Raw genomic sequence first — 17,472 nt, forward strand, 5'->3', positions numbered from 1 at the left:
TTCCTCCCACAGAGATGTCCTGGTGTATGGGCTTAACACTTAGAACCCTGAGGATGAATAGACAACATCCTTGGGGTTCCAATACAAGGGACGGGAGGCCCATCTCTCTCCTCTCCTTTGCCCCCTGTCAATGATTCTGCTTTCTTTGTAGTATCCTCCCTTTATCTCTGGCTACTGAGGAAGCCCTCCTACCTTTTCTTGGGACACCTCCTTCAGCTCTTGCTCCCTCACTTTGATCCTCACTCCCAACCTCGATCATGGAGACACTTCTTACTGGTATAAGCTGGGGCGGGGGAGTTACAGGCAGGCCAGAGTAAAAGGAGACGTGTATGATGGGAACCATTTTAATTTCTGCCCTGTCAACAGCCCAAAGGATCCCAACCCAGCTCTTCTTGCCAATAGACCATCTCTTCCCCTACCACCCATGCACACACACAATCACTGAACATTGTCCTAAGGGTTAAAGAAATGAAGGTTACCTGGCTGTTAGAATAAACATAAGTCCTTCACTGTAATATTTTAACATCGTTAGCCATGAAGCAGTTTTACTTGGAGAAGAAAGCTTTCTTCTCCATAATTATCCCATCGGGGTAGTCAATTATTTTTTATCAAGGTCCAGATTTCTTGCTGAAGATATAGTCAAGGTCCAGACTCTGGAGAAAATAATTTTAAAAAAGCATAACAATGATGATGATAATAAGTAAATAAAATGATTTTGGGGTCCGTTCAAAAGTGTCTGGCGGTATGGATTTGAGCCCCGGTCTGCCTATTGACTACCCGTGCCCTACACGGTGTACATGAAGTCAGTATGCCCAGTCCTGTGGATTAATAAAACTAAGGCAAGACTGTAATTTTCTGACAGTGCAGGTGGGAGAGAAGAGAAGTGAAATTACTATCTTCTGGCTCCAGGTAAACCATTAAAATACCAAAACATCTCCCAGGTTACTGGGAACGGTCTGACTTAGAGCTGACCAGTAAGGACATTCGGAGCTAAGATGGTACTGCAAGGGTACCCTAATAAAGATAACCTGTCAAATGGTCGTGTGGGGGAGGCAAGTTTTTCTCATTTAAACTGGACCAAATGTTGGTTTTCCCTCCGTTAAATGGCACCATCTGGTATACGAGACAAACCTGATGGGAAAGAAGACTAGAAAAGCCTTTTCAATCATTGCATTGTTGGCTGGTCAGAACGTTTTAACAATTTCTTTCTGTTCCCAGCGGCTTCTGTGCCAATGCCTTCTTATCCAAGCTCAGGCTCTGGTAGTTCCTCCAGCAGCTCTTCCACTTCCCACCTGGCCTCACCTCCCGTAAGTACAACCCGCAGATGTATGGGGGTTTTGTTCACATTCCTGGCAGTGCCTTGACTGTCTTATCCCTTTCTGCTTCGCCTTCTCATTGGATCATCTGAAATAGGTCCTTTGCTTTTACTGCCTGAAGTTGCTGAAGATTGTAACACCTTAGTAATTCAGTCTGTGCCTGTTGCAAGCTCCTATGCAGTATGACCTGGGTTGGGGTCCTAAGTGACTTTCCCTCTCCACGAGGAGTGCTTCAGTTTGTCTTTATCTATTATGCAAAGAGCCTAGAGTGAGCGAGGCTTGCATTAATGACACCAGCTGGTGTCAGTAGAGCTGTAAGACTCCTAAGAACCAGAACAAGTCATTAATTCAGCATCTAGCGCTGGCTGCCAGCTCTCTGCCCTCGAGCCAAGTTTGACAGCACAATCCACCTTCTTTTGCAAGGTGAACCTGCCCAGACGCACGTTCACCAAAGCCGTCTGCTCAGACCCAAACCTGCCACAGTCGGGTGGGATCAGGAGAGTGGATCTGAACTGACGTCTGTGTCTCTCTTCCCCTGCACCCCCGGTTACTTAACCACTAAAACTTTCCTCTGAAGGGCTGAATATTAACCTGCCAGCAAAGTGACATTCCCCCAGCTCCCCGAGTGGATATCAGAGACTGTCGGTGAAAGTTGCCTTTTGAACTTCTTTGTGCAGAGGAATATTGGTGGGGTGGGGGAAGAGGGAAATGGTTATGACTCTTCTTGTTCCTTCTTTGTAAGATTGCTTTCCTATTAGGTATTTTGTTCTTCCTAACGTCCCTGGACCAAGGGCTCTGAATGTGCAGGTTACACGCCTCAAATGGTGTTGTGAGCAGGTGTTATGAGATTATGATGGGGGTGGGGTGGGGAGCACATTCCTGGTATGGGAAATGTTGGGAACCCCTGCCCTAAGCTAACCCAGGAGCTCTGATGTGCAGGGTGATCTGGAAGAGGGGCCCTTTGCTCTCCATATCCTTTGGACCTCACCGGGTTGGGTCACTGGGAGCAAGAGTCTTATTCATTTCTCTCCCTCCTGCAATTGTCACCCCTCTTCTCTGGAGAGGTGGGGCTGGCCTAGGTCATGAGAACTCTAGAACTCATGTCACACTTGGTTAGAGAACATTGTGGCAGTCTCTCCTAGCCTGCTCTCTGGCTTGAGCAGCAGGAAAGTGGTACAAACTCCCTGTCAAGCCATTGTGCTAGCGAGAGGTTTCGTATGCTGGCCTTGGTCTAGGGACCCAGACGTGGTCGATATGCTTCCTCCCTAAGGGATGGCAGAAGGGATCCTTCTGAACCACTCACGTTTCCCCGTTCCCATCCTTAAAGTGTCGATGTCATGGCACTCGTCCCTTCTGGCTGAGGGGAAGGTATGATGCAACTCTCCCTGGAGCCTGTCCTGCCACTGAAAGGACCATTTGGTATTGACTGACCACTGGGAGCTGTTCTTTATTCCCACAAGCCCTGCTCCCCAGGCTTCACCCCCCACTCATTGCATCCCAGTCCCAGTGAAATATATTTGCACAGATCAGTGCCTCGCAGATGACCCTACATTCTATAAACATTCGCCAAATCCAGCTACTGCTGTGGAGTGAGCAGCCGCGTACCAGCAACAAAACTAACCCCCTCCCCGCCCCCTCCTCCCGCATCTCTTCCTAGTTCTCCTTGTATTCCTTCTGTGGGGTATTGGTGGTTTATCCATGAGGAAAGTCTAAGCAAAGAGTGGTGTCTACCTCAGAGAAACTCTTCTTATCTGGGGTGCATTTGATGGACCAGTGCCATGTTTTGATGATCAAAAGAGGCACTCTTCTGACTTGGGTTTAGCTTTGAAAGATACTGTCCTTTCGCACTCAGGAAAGGAAGCATCTGTTTGTGGCGAGTTGGTAGCCCCCATTTATCAGCAGAATTTTGGCTCTGGCTTCGCACAATTTAATTTAGAGAATCTAGCAGAATGATGAACTAGCTGTATTAAAGCCCGTGTTTGTTTTCTTTGCTTTAAGCAGTCCTTAGGAGAGATGCAGCAGCTGCGGGAGAAGGCTCTGGTATCTCCTGCCCAGGATTCCCCTGGTTTTCTGCATGGGTCTAAGGACTCCGCTGAAAGCAGCAGCAAGAATTCCTCCTGTGACACTGATGACTTTGTTATGGTCCCAGCACAGTTCTCAAGTAAGCCATGCTGTTTGTAGTGTGTTTAGAGACAGCGCAGAAATGAGGCTGTTTGTACATTGAGGACCGCTTCTGGAAAGCCACAACACTGATAGAGCTGTACATTTTGACTGTAAAGTGGGAATGTTTTGGTTCCCCAGACTGAGGAAACATCTGGCATGCTGATTGCTTTGTAGTACATTCTGTAACTAGATAGCTTCAAAGAAAGGGTTTGAGAATAAGGAATCTTTCAGGACTTGGATCTGACTTGAGCATGAGAACTGAAAACCCAAGTGGGGGAGAAGCAATGTAGGCTCACAGGTGAATGTGGTGCTTGCCCAGAAACTGTTCTCGTTCCATCCAATCTCAGGCCATCAATTTCATATTGCAGCACAGGATTGTACCCGGAGGCTGGATTTTATAGTTCAAAAAGTCCCAGCAACAAATTATTTCTTTGTTTACTCAGAAAGTTGGCCTTTTTAAAAATTCTGTCATAAAACGTCTCTTATTCTGTGTGTGTGTGTGTGTGTGTGTGTGTGTGTGTGTGTGTGTGCGCGCACTGCTCACAAAGTTCGTGCACGTAACAGTAAGTGTGTTCATATAAACACACGTACATAAAGAAGAGGACCCCCATTCAGTAACGCACCTAAGCATGTGCTTAAGTCAATGCCTGTTCAGCAGAGCACTGAAGAACATTCTTACAGTTAAGCATGTGCTTATGGTTCTTTGCTGAATTGGGAATGAGGCCCTCGGTTGCTCATCACTCTTGCAAACATTTGGACTTTCCTGTAGGCTTGGAAGGGAGATTGGGCTCTGCAGTGTGTGTCGGTGCATGTAATTAGACTGTGAGAAAAGAACTCAGCGTTGCTTTTACTCTTCCCAATAACAGCAGTGGGAGCCGGGTCGTAATGTCTGACACTGTTCACGTTTCCAGCATTTTGAGGGTTTGGCAGGGGTGAGCTCTTCTGTGTATCCAGCTGCCACCTCACATGGTCAGATTGGAATTTTGCCACTTGGGGCATAGATGTGTTTGAGCCCTACGTGCAAAGCATGCCACTGCGTTTGCAAAGCAGCTAACGGCTTGCACCAAGGGATGCGTGTCTATGTCGAGTCTCTGCCCCTTTCCAAAAATACCTCCTTTCAAACCAAACCCGTCAAAGCCTGAGGCTGTGGGGATCAGAATGAAACCAGCTGCTGACTGCACCGGTTCAGTGAAACGGGGATCTTAAAAGCTGCTTGGTATCCAAGTTCCTCTTGGTCTTGGAGAAGCAGGAGATTAAAATCAGTCACTCTGAACATATAAAAGCTTTTAAGGACGTGACCAAGATCTAATCCATTTCTTCACTTTCTTGACACACAGGTGATATAACTGCTGAGGCAGCAGGAGGGAAACCCGTCCAGGACAGCCTGATGTACAGCGAGTAAGAGCATTAGCCTGTTAAGAATTAGAATGGTCAGCGTCTGGTACAGACTCTGCTGGGCTTGGGGAGATGGAGAAGGGATTTTGCTCACTTAACTCTATTTGAGGCCCTATCTTTGCTTCAAAGATGACTCCATCAGTGACCTTGTTGCAACTTGCTTCCTGTTTGCACCATAGAGTCTCCTTAAGGAACAATGTGAAGGGCCTGCCTATACAGCAGCCTGGAGCTGTGTTGTAATGGGGTTCCCAGACATGGGCTGTATTTTTAGCATAGAGAGATCCTTACAATTTTCTTGGCCTTTGGGATGGGGAATTTTAGTGACTCGTAGAGAGAGAACAGGGAGACCGGGGAACTGCAGTGCTCTCTGATTCCATTCCCAGCAGTATGCCAGCATTCACTGGAAGAGGTTTGGGTTGGAACCCAGCCCAGCTTGCTGGCAAGCCGCTTTTCCATCTGCCAGACAAAGTTCCCAAACCCTTTTCTCCTGCCCATATGCAAAGTCTTGCTGCAGACTCGCTGTAGCACTAGAATCCATGATGAGGTCAGTAATAGGAAGAACCCGGACCCTTCCCTTCTGTACCCCTCTGCCAGGGAGCATTTTTTTTCTAGAGACACTGGGGAGGGAGGGAAAAGTCTTTATCCGAAGAAAACTTGTCCACAGTCCCTCAACTTTGTCTTGAGAAGGTGGTGTTGTGTCCTATCCACTCTGCAGGCCTGGGAGTCAGGAGACCTGTGCTGTCTTCTAGACTTTGCCACTGGCTTCCTGGGTGATCTTGAGCAAGTCCCTTAACCTCCCGATGGCTTGGTTATACTAGTTGTAAAATGGGGGAGGGTTGGTATCCATACACCTTTGCAAAGCATTTTGAGATCCGTGTATGCAAGGGGCTGCATAAGGGATAACGGCTGACAATCTATTACTAGACTGATGAATAATGCAGTGGGTTTGCAGCAGATGCTGCTGTTACTATCTTTCTGTTATTGATTTAATCTAACCTCAGTCTACGCTCAACCAAATTCACAGCCTTCCTGATAATGGGGTTGCAATTTCATTGGGTTTCTTGGGACAGAGCTGAGGGAGAAGGAAGAGTGGTTAAAACCAGCCTCCAATTACTCTTTTAAAAAAAAAAAAGACTCTGAGGACCCAATTCTCATTTACGCTAGGGCTCTTTTAAACTGGGCAGAAATGACATGTCCACTCCCCATTAAGGCCCCCGGCAAGGGCAGAACAGTGGCGAGGGGAATGGATTGCTTCCCACAGGCTGTGCAGAGACGCAGTTATCTTACATTCAGTCACATGTGAAAACAACATGAAGCCTTGGGTGGAAAAGCTGCGGGGAGCGGTAAGGAGCAGGGAAGTGCTGTTGCGTCTTAGGGGTGGTCCACACTAACCCCCCACTTCGAACGAAGAGACGCAACTTCAGCTACGTTATTCAGCTATTCACGTAGCTGAAGTCGAACTATCTTAGTTCGAACTTACCGCGGGTCCACACGTGGCAGGCAGGCTCCCCCGTCAACTCCGCGTACTCCTCTCGCAGAGCAGGAGTACCGGCGTCGACAGCGAGCACTTCCGGGATTGATCTGGGATCGATTGCTTACCGCCAGACCCGGAGGTAAGTATAGATGTACCCTTAGGCTCTAACAGAACGGCTCCTCTCTCTTCCTTTCCAGGAGCTCCCTGGTGACTTCGGCAGGTGTGGAGAGCCAGGCAAGGACGCCATCCCCTTCGCCCCCGTACAGCACTTCTCCCAGCCCGGCAGGGTAAGAGGGAAGCTGGTGAGATCGTTCACCCCAAAACCAAGTGTTAGGCCTTGATCTAACTCCTGCTGAAATCAAGGCCTCTTTCCACCCATGTTAATTTGGGGGTGGGGTCAGAACCTCCCGGTGAGGCTTGGCCTTGAGTTCAAGGGCAGCAGTTACAACAACAATTTAAAAAAAAACTCTGCAGCTTCGGGTTCAGCCCAGTCCTGGGTGTGGAGCCTGAACTCCTCAACGGCATTCCCTCCTCCCGAGAAGGGCAAGGGGAGAAGGAATCTGAGCTGGAGTGAACCCCCTGTGCCCTGGAGACCAAGGAGCGCCCTCAGCCCCCATCCAGAGCTCTACTACTACTACAAAGGCGTGAGACTGAGTGCTCGTGTAACCCACTGGTGAGACTCCCCCGCTGTGCCCAGCCCACAGAGACTACGAGTGGTACAACTAGAGAACCTGGCTCTTTAGCTCAAGCTGTAGCTGTTCACACTGTTAGCACCGCAGAGCCCTAGTTCAATCCCCAGCGTGCCAGCCAAAGTGGCGACCGTCACCGGAACCCAAAAGCACTGCTTTGGCTGGGACTTTTCCAATATCACCATGGTTTTTGTAGGGTGGGTTATCCACCCTTCAAGGTGGTCCGTTGGCATAAGGAATCTCGCACTGCCTCCACTCTCTGAGTACAGAGATGACTTGCGTGTCTGAGCCTGTCGACCGGGCACCTCTTACAAGTGGGGAAATTCACCCTGAAAAAACTTAAAACGCTAAAGAAGTCCCAGCCTTGTGTTGTGAAAATGCTCCTCACCCAGAAAGAACCCACAATTACGTGCCATTGCTTAAACCCGTATAAACACAGGGAAGAAATACAGCTCAAAGCCTTGCTGACATGATCGGACTAATTGGCAGGCACGTACCATGGCTCAGAGTTTAACTGCATGAGGCTTCTCATGCCGTCACTTGCTAAGCTTTTTAACAGCTTGTTCTTTAACGGATTCGTGTGCAGCCATGGGATCAGTGTTCATTAGAGGATTCGGGCTCGCTCTAAAGAGCGGTGGGTGGAAACGCACGGAAGGTCATTGCAAATGCTGGCTCACTTTTCGCCCTGCCCCTCTCTCCACCAAATCAGGATGCCCGAGTCCCATCGGCGTGGAAGGTGGAAAATCACTTCTAGTTACATGAGGGTCTAACATGTCACTACCCCACTCCCACACATTCATTCCCAATAGCCTGTGTGGAACGGATCCCAAACCCTGCTTCTACAGAGACTCCAAAGAGAAGCCTTCTACCCTCCCAGGAAGGGGAAGAGACCATTGTAATGTAGGACTCCAGCCCAACAAAATGGAGTATGTGGGGGCCTCAGCCACCCCCTGAGGGTGCTTCTGAGCTGGTCCCTGCAAGGTGTCTTCACCGTACTCGAGCTGTTGCGCAGGTCTTCAGTGCTTCGCTGCGTGTCATTGGCAGCAGGAGGCAACACGGGCTTTTCACTCTCCCTTTGGCACCGCTTCTTAGCAGGCTGGAGCGCTCCCTTTGTCTGTGCCTCTTGTCTTGCAATCAGCATTTCACCTCCCTCTCCTGCCCCTCCCTGCGGTGCTGGACGCAGCCCAAATGGGACAGATAGCAAAGGCTGTTTGAGATTAGCTGGTAGTGGAGTGTTTGCCTCCAGATGTCAGTGTGCTTTCTGGAAGTACGCTCCTGAATGTTAACCAGAATGTCACCTGACCAGGGTTAACCCATATTAACTGCTAGGCTTTTTTTCAATCACTTCCCCATTGAAGATGTATCCTAAAATTGTGTCTATATACGTCTTTGGATATGTCTCATAGTGATGGGTTTAATGCCACTTTCTGAGCACTTTTAGTTACAAGTAATTAGCTGAACTCTCTTTCCTTCTTGATCTGTTGGGCTCTGAGAATTTCTGGACCGCTGTGGGTTGAAAGACCTCCAGATATTTCCAATGTCTAATGCGTACTAGGCTCAGGTTTAGTTACCAGCTATTTGTTGTCTGGACCAATTGGTAAGTTCCCTACAGGTCATCTAAATTTGATCTCCTCGTTTACAGAATACATGCAGTATGGAAAGTTGGCTGGCAGTGGGACTTGATGTACAGTAGCTCTTATATGAGGCCACTCTTTTACTCAGTAACTTCTCTTCTTTGAAAGATGCAGGCCTGGGTTAGAAGTTCAGTCAGTCAGGCAATGTGCAAGGTGAAGAGTCCCTCCTTTATCCCTTAAAACTTCAGGTGTTGTCCCCACACACTGCTCTGTTAGCTCCCAGATATCTTAGCCAAATCACTGTTCAATTTATATCTTATTGTACCCATATATCCATATGATATGCCCAGTAAATTCCCCTTACTAAGGTCTCACTGTTCTGCTGACAAACTCCTTGATAGCCTGGACCTTAAATCTATGTCATCATTCCTGGTTTTTCCCCACTCTTTTTGCATGCACACGCACTAGCTTGTTCTTATGGGGCTGAGCTTATGGGACATTCCTAGCCTGATTATTCCGAGATGCGAAGCAGTAGTTCCCATAGACTTGATTGGGATGCGTGAGGGCTCAGCATCTCTGAAAACCAGGCTCTGAAGTGATTGTCTTGATTCTGTAGTTGCTCTGTTTCTGGAGCATTTGCGCTGACATCCTTGGGAGTTTGGAGAAAATATGAACACACAGAACAGAAGCTAGAACTGCATAGAATTAGCAAACTGTAGATGTTAAGGAGGAGAAGAGGAAAAGCTGGTCATTTCTATGTCTTCCTGTTGTGCGAGAGGGTCTTTTTCAGCCCACTGGTGCTGCCCCAGTGGTGAGTGACTTCTTCATGGGCTATGGACCATGTCCTGGAAATCTACCAGTAAGCTACAGCATATAGGCATCGCCAAACATTGTCACCAGCAACTGCAGAGTATAGCTGGCCTTTGCAAAAAGCGCTTTGGGTCTTTTCTTTTGGCAGCTCTATAAGACAGCAGCTCTAGTCTCTCTCTTTACTTCTTTGTTTATGTTTCTTCTTCTGCATGTGTGAAGCATTTCTGCTCTGGGTTATGTACCAGTAGACCTGTTGGCCGTTTAGCCTCTAAGAGGGGGACCCAGATTCCCTAAGCGCAATGATTTCTGTGTCCCAGACTGACGAAGAGAAGACTACAGAAACCTCCATCGCTGATAAGATCTTCCTATAACTGTGCAACAGCTACCTATTTGGGGTTGGCTGCTGTGAGTGACTCTGCCATGTCAATCAATCCTGGAATTCCCTGAAGACCTAAGGGTTTTAGGAAGCTACTTAGTTGAATCACACAGTGGTGCGTTTTCATGGTTTTGTGCAGTATAGTATGCAGGCAAAGAGTAATGGAGAAAACTGCCAGCTGAAGGGGATAGGTATTGGAGCCTGAGCCGAGTAGGCTGTTCGGACTTAACCAGAAAGCAGTCTGTCGTTTGCAGGATGAGTCTAAAACACTCAACTCCTCTTGATCTCAATGGGAATTCTGCCCACAGTGTATAGCAAAGAGGCCCTGTATAATTTCCTCTCCAGTAGGTCGCCCTCCCCACACTTAGTTCGCTTGCAGACACGCTCGTAGTCCAAGGGTTGTGTGCCTGCCTTGGAATGCTGAGACTCGTGGAGATGCTGTCTCTTCGGCGATGACGCTGCATGAATCACAAGTAGCTTTGGGCAACAAATGACTCTTCGCCAGTGTAGCAATGGCCGTTTAGCCTTTGTTCAGTGATGTGCTCCTTGGCCGTGGATCTAAGGCTGCTGGAAAGTAGGCTGGTTGCAGCTTGAAATAGCTGAGATCTAATTTTCCTGGCGGGTGTGGTGCATCGTGTGTCTAACACAGTCTGTGGGCGAGAATCACCCTGAGGAAGGAGACTTGAGTGGTTTTTGGAGGTTGAGGTGGCCCTTCCTTTAATGGCTTTGAATTCCCGTCTACAAACTCACAACCTGAGGGGAGGAGTGAGGTGGATGTTGCCCTGCAGAGAGTCGCTTAAGCACGCTGATAAATCAGATTACGTCATCAAACGCTGTGTCCTCACAAGAGTCTTTATTTCTCTTTGAACTTGACAGCCGGCAAGGCCAGTTTTCCAGCAGCAAGTACGAGCACTCTGTCCCCATCCCGGTCCCAACGCAAATCCACAACTACCGGCGGATCGAACAGAACCTACAGTCTCCCAATCAACACGCTTTGCCACAGTAAGTGCAGAGGTGCGGGGAGAAGGTAATGCCACCTCCTGCTCATTGCAGGAGTCTTCAGATCTGCACTGTATATGTCATAAGAAGGTTTTACAGTCTGGTCCGTCTCCATCCCTGTACACAATTTCCTGTATTGCGGGCCCCTTCCCTGGCAGTAGGTGGGCAGCCCAGCATGCCGTGTGCTAACATTATGTTTGTGGCATTTTGACACCAGTAATAGAATCTATTTGTGACAGCATACGTCCCTTCCCCACTGTCAGATCAGTCTCTCTGATGGAACATCCAAGGGAAAATGGTCTTTTATTGGGAAAATGGCTAAAACTTAGACATTTTTGGTCAAACTACTGAAAATAGATTGAAACTCATTTTTATAAAAATCTGTTCACACACTTAGTCACACCACAAAGCGATGTGTCCTATGTGACACTTCCATGTTAATGTGATGATGCAACGTAATTAGTGCATGAGCAATTCAGGCCTGTGAGGTAGAGCGCACATTGGGGAACCAATCAGGATGAACCGGATATTAGTCTTGGACCATGAGAGTGATGCTTTGCATACTGCATAAATGGATCACACCTCTGAGGAGCACTTGGCGTCTGTCTGTTGAGATTGCCCCCCACACACGTTAGTCTTACAGACTTGTCCTGTGGCTTAACCATGGCACTCCCAGTCAAAGGCCAACTGAAAGGAGAGCCATACAAGAAACATGAGACCTTAAAGAAAGCCCATGTACCAAAGGTGGAATATGTTCAAATTATTGACAAGTCGCAGCGTGTAAGCAGCAAGCAAAGAACCAAGTCTCAGCAGAAATATGACTTATTGCCAAGGTGAGTTTCTTTTATGTTTACATTCATTAGGGTTAGCTTTCAGCTGGGGTTTGATATTCCTGTCAGACTGGTCTGCCAAGAGGCCTCAACCTGTTTTGCAAAGGCTGATAACACCTGAGACGTTATAGGTCAGTCTGACCTAATCGGGAATCAGCAAACAGATCATGGTGTGCCAGTGCTATTTGAACAAATTCTTACATTCTGGGTAAATCCCTTTCTAGTCTTACATGCCCCATAGTTCCTGGAGCAGAGTTTGCTGCAGCTGTTGGGAGTTAAGCGTGCGAAAAGAATTGACCATCACCCATAATAATCCTTGCTGCCTGCAAAGTCAAGGATCTGGAAAATTTGCAGATATAGAGAGTGCACCTGTGATATGGATACCAGGGACTGGAATTGCTGGTTCAGATTTACAAACTATAGCCTACCAATATGGGATTAAAGTATCGTGTTCGGCTGCTTTATTCAGCATGAGTGCAATGATTCATAGATTCTAGGACTGGAAGGGACCTCGAGAGGTCATCGAGTCCAGTCCCCTGCCCGCATGGCAGGACCAAATACTGTCTAGACCATGAGACTAACGTATCTAAAGAAAACCCAGAGCATCTTCTAAAAATTATCGGCCTCCTGCAGAACACCATCCTTGTCTCCAGGAGGTCTTGTGCTCAGCAAATTTGTTTCTTCCTCCTCTTAGCAGGTGCAGTACACATCCTCCAAGATCAAAGGGAAAACCTTATCAAGCTAAAAGCTGTAGTTGGGATTCTAGTTGCCTATCAAACATACTTAGAAGGACAGTGACCATCATTCCTTATCAGTCATTTGACCAAATGTCTTAAAGTTTTAGACCCAAATTTGGCTCTCGGCTACTTGCTCACAGTTCCCACAGGAGTCAGGGCAAGTTGAATGCCAGGTATTCGGGGTGGGGAAATTTGACCATTTTACGAAATTACCTAGGACCACGTGATGCAGACAGACTAAAAGTTTTATCAGTTAACGAGATAATTTGGCAGTGTGACTGGCAGGTATGTACATAGTGTGTGCAGTTTGTTTGTGTCCAGATGTGACATGTGGTACTGATAGCCATGTGGTAATTTGCATTTATCTGTGGCCACCTCACCTGTTCTCTGCTAATTCCATCTCTCTCACAGGCCTGCTTCTAATGTTCCATGTCTCTGAGCAGTTTCAAGCAGCGGTCATTTTTAAACTGTTTCCTTTTTATGGTCCAAAGATAGACTAGCCCCTTTAAAGTTATGCTGAAGCAAGTTCAGGACAGACAGCGTTCAGTCCTGAACCAATGATATTATTGAGATTGGATACCTAATAAATCATATGGAATACAAATGCTTTCTGCATCCCATTGAAGGATCTAAAAAATCTTTTCTCTGTGTTAGCCTCTTCTTTCGTGTTTGTGTGCAATACATAATTTTTTGGGGAGGGGAGGGTGTAATACATAATTTTATTTCAAGCCCAGGTCAGTTGGAAGATACCAGACCTATAAATTCGGAACATCCTCACTTACAGAAAAGTGTTTTTAGAGTATTTTTATACTCAGTTTGAGATCCAGGAATGTACCAATAAATATTTAAATCTTGTTCCATTAAAGCATCGTTCCTGTAAAGCAGGTGGCATAATCAAATATATAATGGCGTTGCTTAAAGAATGTAATGGCATTTATTTGATATGACCTGGATAGCTTCCTCTTGGCTTCATCATTCACGAGTAAAATGTAGATTCCCACCAATAGAATCTTTATGCCATCAGATTACATATGCCTGCATTCCTGCACCTTAATCTTACAAAGGAGAGAAAGTATAGTGTGTATTCCTGATAGTATGATGCATTGAGCTGAGTAGTTCTTTCAAATCACTCACCGATCCCTTTCCAAAAAAGCCACCTGTGGGTTGCGACCATCACACATTTTTGGAAATGATTGATTGAAAATAAAATTTTTTGCAAGAGTTGACTGAGAATGAAAATAGGCATTCATGTGAGAAAAGGGTTTTTTTGTTTTGTTTTTGTTATTTGGGAGTCTGAGTGCCATGCCCAATGGCTGCAGAAGGGAATCTTGGTGAAGGAGGTTGGCCTGGTAAAAAGACGTGAGTATGTGAGAGAGTGAGTGAGAGAAATTATAATTATTTTTCCTGGAAAGAAAACATAGTGTGAGATACCAAAAACAGTATTCCTGTCTCTTTAAAGGATCAAGGTTTTCATGGATCCACTGTACTCTGTTTCCTTTTCTATTTGTTGGCAGGATATGGGCAATACTTTAGGAGGATAGATCAGTGTAATTTTTACTCTTTAAGGCTGAGGTTTTTCAAGGGAGCTTAAGGGAGTTAGTAGCTCGGACTCTTTTGAAAATCTGAGCCTAAAAAAAATTCCTCTGTAGTCATTCCCGTTGTAATGGCCGCGCACCGCTCTGTGTTGCTTTGTACCCATTCCTGACTTGACTCAAAGCTCTCTGTGGCAGTAACTCATTTGGCACAGCTCACCTATTGTACAATGCTGTGCGTGCCTATGAAGCTATCTAATTAAAAGACTGCAACCCAGCATTGATAGGCAACAGCTAGGATAACAAATCATTGGGCGTTTTTGATAGTTATTAAAACAAACTGGTAACATGAAAGATCTGAGTCTCTGGCTTCCAAGGGGGTGCTGTAAATACACGTACGTGTGTGTGTGTGTGTGTGTGTGTGTGAGAGAGACTAAAAATGATGAGAACCCCGATTTCCCTTTTATAACTAAGCTAACTGTAGTCTTTTTTTCCAGCTTGCATTGTAAGCTCCTTGTTCTGTTTGTATGGCACACAGCACAGTGGGGGCCTAGTCCTAGGCACTACTGCAGAACAAATAATAAACCATTAATGAAGATTTGGCTCAGTGGAAAGTAGCTGGGGGAGCTCAAATGGCCGGTGATGTTGTTTTCCTTGCCCCTCTTTAGTGGTGTCTTGAATAACCTGTGCATTATTGCTGTTTCCAATAAGGTCTGGCGCAGTCCGAAGATCAAGCAGTACAAGCCCTCTTGGGTTTGCTAAAATCGGTGCTTCCCCTCCTTTCTCTGGAGAGCATGGAGCTGTGCCATCCCCCAGACGGTTCTCCTTCGGCGGTGCTAAGCCTTACACACCATCCCCGCAAGGTAAGGTGCCAGCCAGCAGAGCCTGGCATGTTGCTACCATCGCAGAATTGGGCACTCATTTCCCTAGAAAAGGAAGATGGCCTAATGGTTACAGTAGGGAGTGGGGATTGTTGGGTTGTATCCCTGGTCCGGGCACTGACTTGCCTGACAAGTGTGTGTACCTCAATTTTCCCATCTGTAATATGGGGATAATAATATCCATCTGCTGCATGAGACGTGAGGTTTGCTTAATGCTTGAGAAACCCCTTGCAGTCCTGTGGTGAAAGGCCTCATGCAAATCAGAATGTTCATGTTACGTGTGAAAGCAAGACAGATGAGTCCGGAATGAAAGACTTCAGCTGCTTCCTTGGGCCCTGCCAATCAGCCTTTCCCAGGGTGGAGTGAACAGTGGATCTTCGCTCAGGGCTTGCTTATGAAAAGAATTGACATTCAGCCGCTGCACTGAGTCCTTGTTTGGTCTGTTGTCCTGCAGCAGCCTTACTCCGAATGAGGGACAAGGGCAAAGAAACGAAAGAAAGAAGGACCAGATTTTCAAAAGAACTCGGCAGCTCCCATTGCTATCAGGGGAAGGGGAGGGTGGATTTCCCCCTTGTTCTCAATGGGACCTGCCGGCTTTTGAGCTCTTTAGAAAATCTGGCCCCAGTTGTGTGTCTTGGGAATCCAGAATCTTTTCCGGGTGCAGATTTCAGTTAAAATGAATTTTACCCCAGAGAGTTGGGTCCCCATCCCAATCATTATACATTCGGGCTTATCAGTGTTTAGTGTCGTTACTGATTAATGAACAAGGTATGTCTCACTCAAGTCAGTGACAAAACTCTTGTTGACTTCAGTGGGGCCATTACTTTGGCAAGGTCAGTGGAATCCCCAGGGGTAGCATCGGTGTCAGATAACCTGACCTAGACACTACAGGGCGATTCAAGGTCAGGGCGTTTGGGGATAAGATTAGCTCTGTTCTGCATGTGTTGTGATATGGAGAACTAGGTAAAGGGGCGGATTTGGGTTTTACTAGATCCTTTACATCTCTGAAGTCTCCGATCCAACGTTTACAGGACTCATATAGGTGGGGAGCCAATGTTTGCTGTTTGATTTCTCTAATTAGACCCCAGTCTGTTAGGATGAGCTTTTGATCACGCTTCCTAAAACTCTGACTCCTTTCTCACACTTTCCCTGGAGCTTTTCAGTCCTTTTATCCTACACCGAGTGAGGAGAAGGAAAGAGGGAACTGTCTAAGTGCTTCTTGCTCTCAGATGGGTCTGCGGTGAAATTTACATATCTAATGTGGTTGCGGCATCATCTGGGAAAACCTAATACTGAGTAAACCTTTTGATTGTGTTCCCCTTAAAGTTGGAACGATTCCCGAGCAGCCCGGTCAGACTGTTTTCTTCTCCCCGCCTGGAGCAGACATGAGAAGCAGGATCCCCATGCCTGGTATGTCCATATTGTGTTTATCTTCCTCTTCCCTTTCTGCCTCCCTCACAAGAATAAGGGGCCGGACACATCAGAAATGTGCTCTCTAAAGGGCTTTGGGTACCATATTATCCTTCTCTGATGCTTGGCTCAGACAGGAAATGTGATGAGAAGAAAATCCTTACCCATTGGCTCCTCCCCCCGCCACTCCCCAGCTGTTGCTGTCCTTATACCACGATGGCATGAAATTAACATGTTTAAATGGTGCTCGTGGGTGGCACATGACACAAACTCTTGCTTGTGTTGTGGAAGTCACGGGTTTGTGCGGTGTGGAATCCCAGTGGAAGTCCTCCTCTTCCCTACCCCCGCGTTCTCCTAAATCTGCCTTGCGAAGTGCTGGGCCAGATAGCTCTGACAATGTGCAGTATCCCAGCAGGTGACCTTGAGCAATGAGCTCTGCCCCCTCATTTCATGAGCCCCTGGAGTTTAGGCATCCACAGGTCAAAGCCTAAATCAGGCCTGAAAGTTTGGTGGCACGTTGCTGAGAACAGAGTCTGGACTTGACCATGTATTGAAGGATTTGATCTGTAGGTGCCAAGGACAAACTTGCCTCCTCTGCTTTCTTAAGGCTTCCCTGTAGGACCTGAGATCAAACCAGCTCGCAGAGTTGACCAGAGAGTGACTGTGTGTGTGGGGTGGGGGGTGTTCGGATTCTCTAGGTGCCTCAGTGCCTGAGCACTCTTCCCGAGGGATGGGCTGCCGGCTTCACAGCGCTCCCAACCTGTCAGACTTGCATTCCTGCAGGCAGAAGATTACCAAGCAGCATTCTGACCCTCTAGTTCCTCACTTTGGACACGCTCCCGTCAGCCAGCCCCTGCAGGTTCATGGCTTGCAGCCCTGCCGACAGCTGAGGTCCTCACCAAAGCTGTCCGAATTCATGCAGAGAAGTCCCTTGCCAACTATCTTGGGCTCCCCTACAAAGGTATTCTGTGGATTCTGCCTTGCAGCTCAGTCTGGTGGGTTATTCTGAAGTAACTAACTGTGTTTAGATAAAACTGGTTCGGATTTGCCACGGCTGGTTAGTTGTTCCTCAACGGCTGTTGAGTGATCTGTGTCCAATGAGTCAATGCTCCTGTTCCTAGTGGACATATCTCGCTTGGCATCAGTGTCTGAGCAGTGAGTCCAAGGATCGGAGAGGGCCCTGGCAATGAGCTGCCCTATCCCTACAGATTAGGACTGAGACATAGCAGTGGGCTTCTGTGTGGGGCTGAGTTCCACAGTGCGTCTGGGTTTGTAATGCAAGGCTT

The 17,472-nt window shown here is 47.2% G+C and overlaps 1 protein-coding gene across 2 annotated transcripts in view; it reads left to right on the forward strand.

The window, feature by feature from the left end:
- ULK1 (unc-51 like autophagy activating kinase 1) overlaps positions 1-17,472 on the forward strand; it is a 101,720-nt gene that overhangs the window by 66,008 nt on the left and 18,240 nt on the right. The window contains exons 12-19 of one of the 2 annotated variants that reach the window (XM_034790941.1): positions 1,219-1,307; positions 3,315-3,477; positions 4,817-4,877; positions 6,546-6,635; positions 10,674-10,799; positions 14,607-14,758; positions 16,103-16,186; positions 16,885-17,147. In XM_034790941.1, the coding sequence (XP_034646832.1) occupies positions 1,219-1,307; positions 3,315-3,477; positions 4,817-4,877; positions 6,546-6,635; positions 10,674-10,799; positions 14,607-14,758; positions 16,103-16,186; positions 16,885-17,147 (1,028 nt within the window). The remainder of the gene's footprint in view (positions 1-1,218; positions 1,308-3,314; positions 3,478-4,816; positions 4,878-6,545; positions 6,636-10,673; positions 10,800-14,606; positions 14,759-16,102; positions 16,187-16,884; positions 17,148-17,472) is intronic. The other variant, XM_034790942.1, reaches the window with a different exon arrangement.

Source organism: Trachemys scripta, chromosome 15, assembly GCF_013100865.1.
Source record: "Trachemys scripta elegans isolate TJP31775 chromosome 15, CAS_Tse_1.0, whole genome shotgun sequence".
Lineage (NCBI taxonomy): Eukaryota > Metazoa > Chordata > Testudines > Emydidae > Trachemys > Trachemys scripta.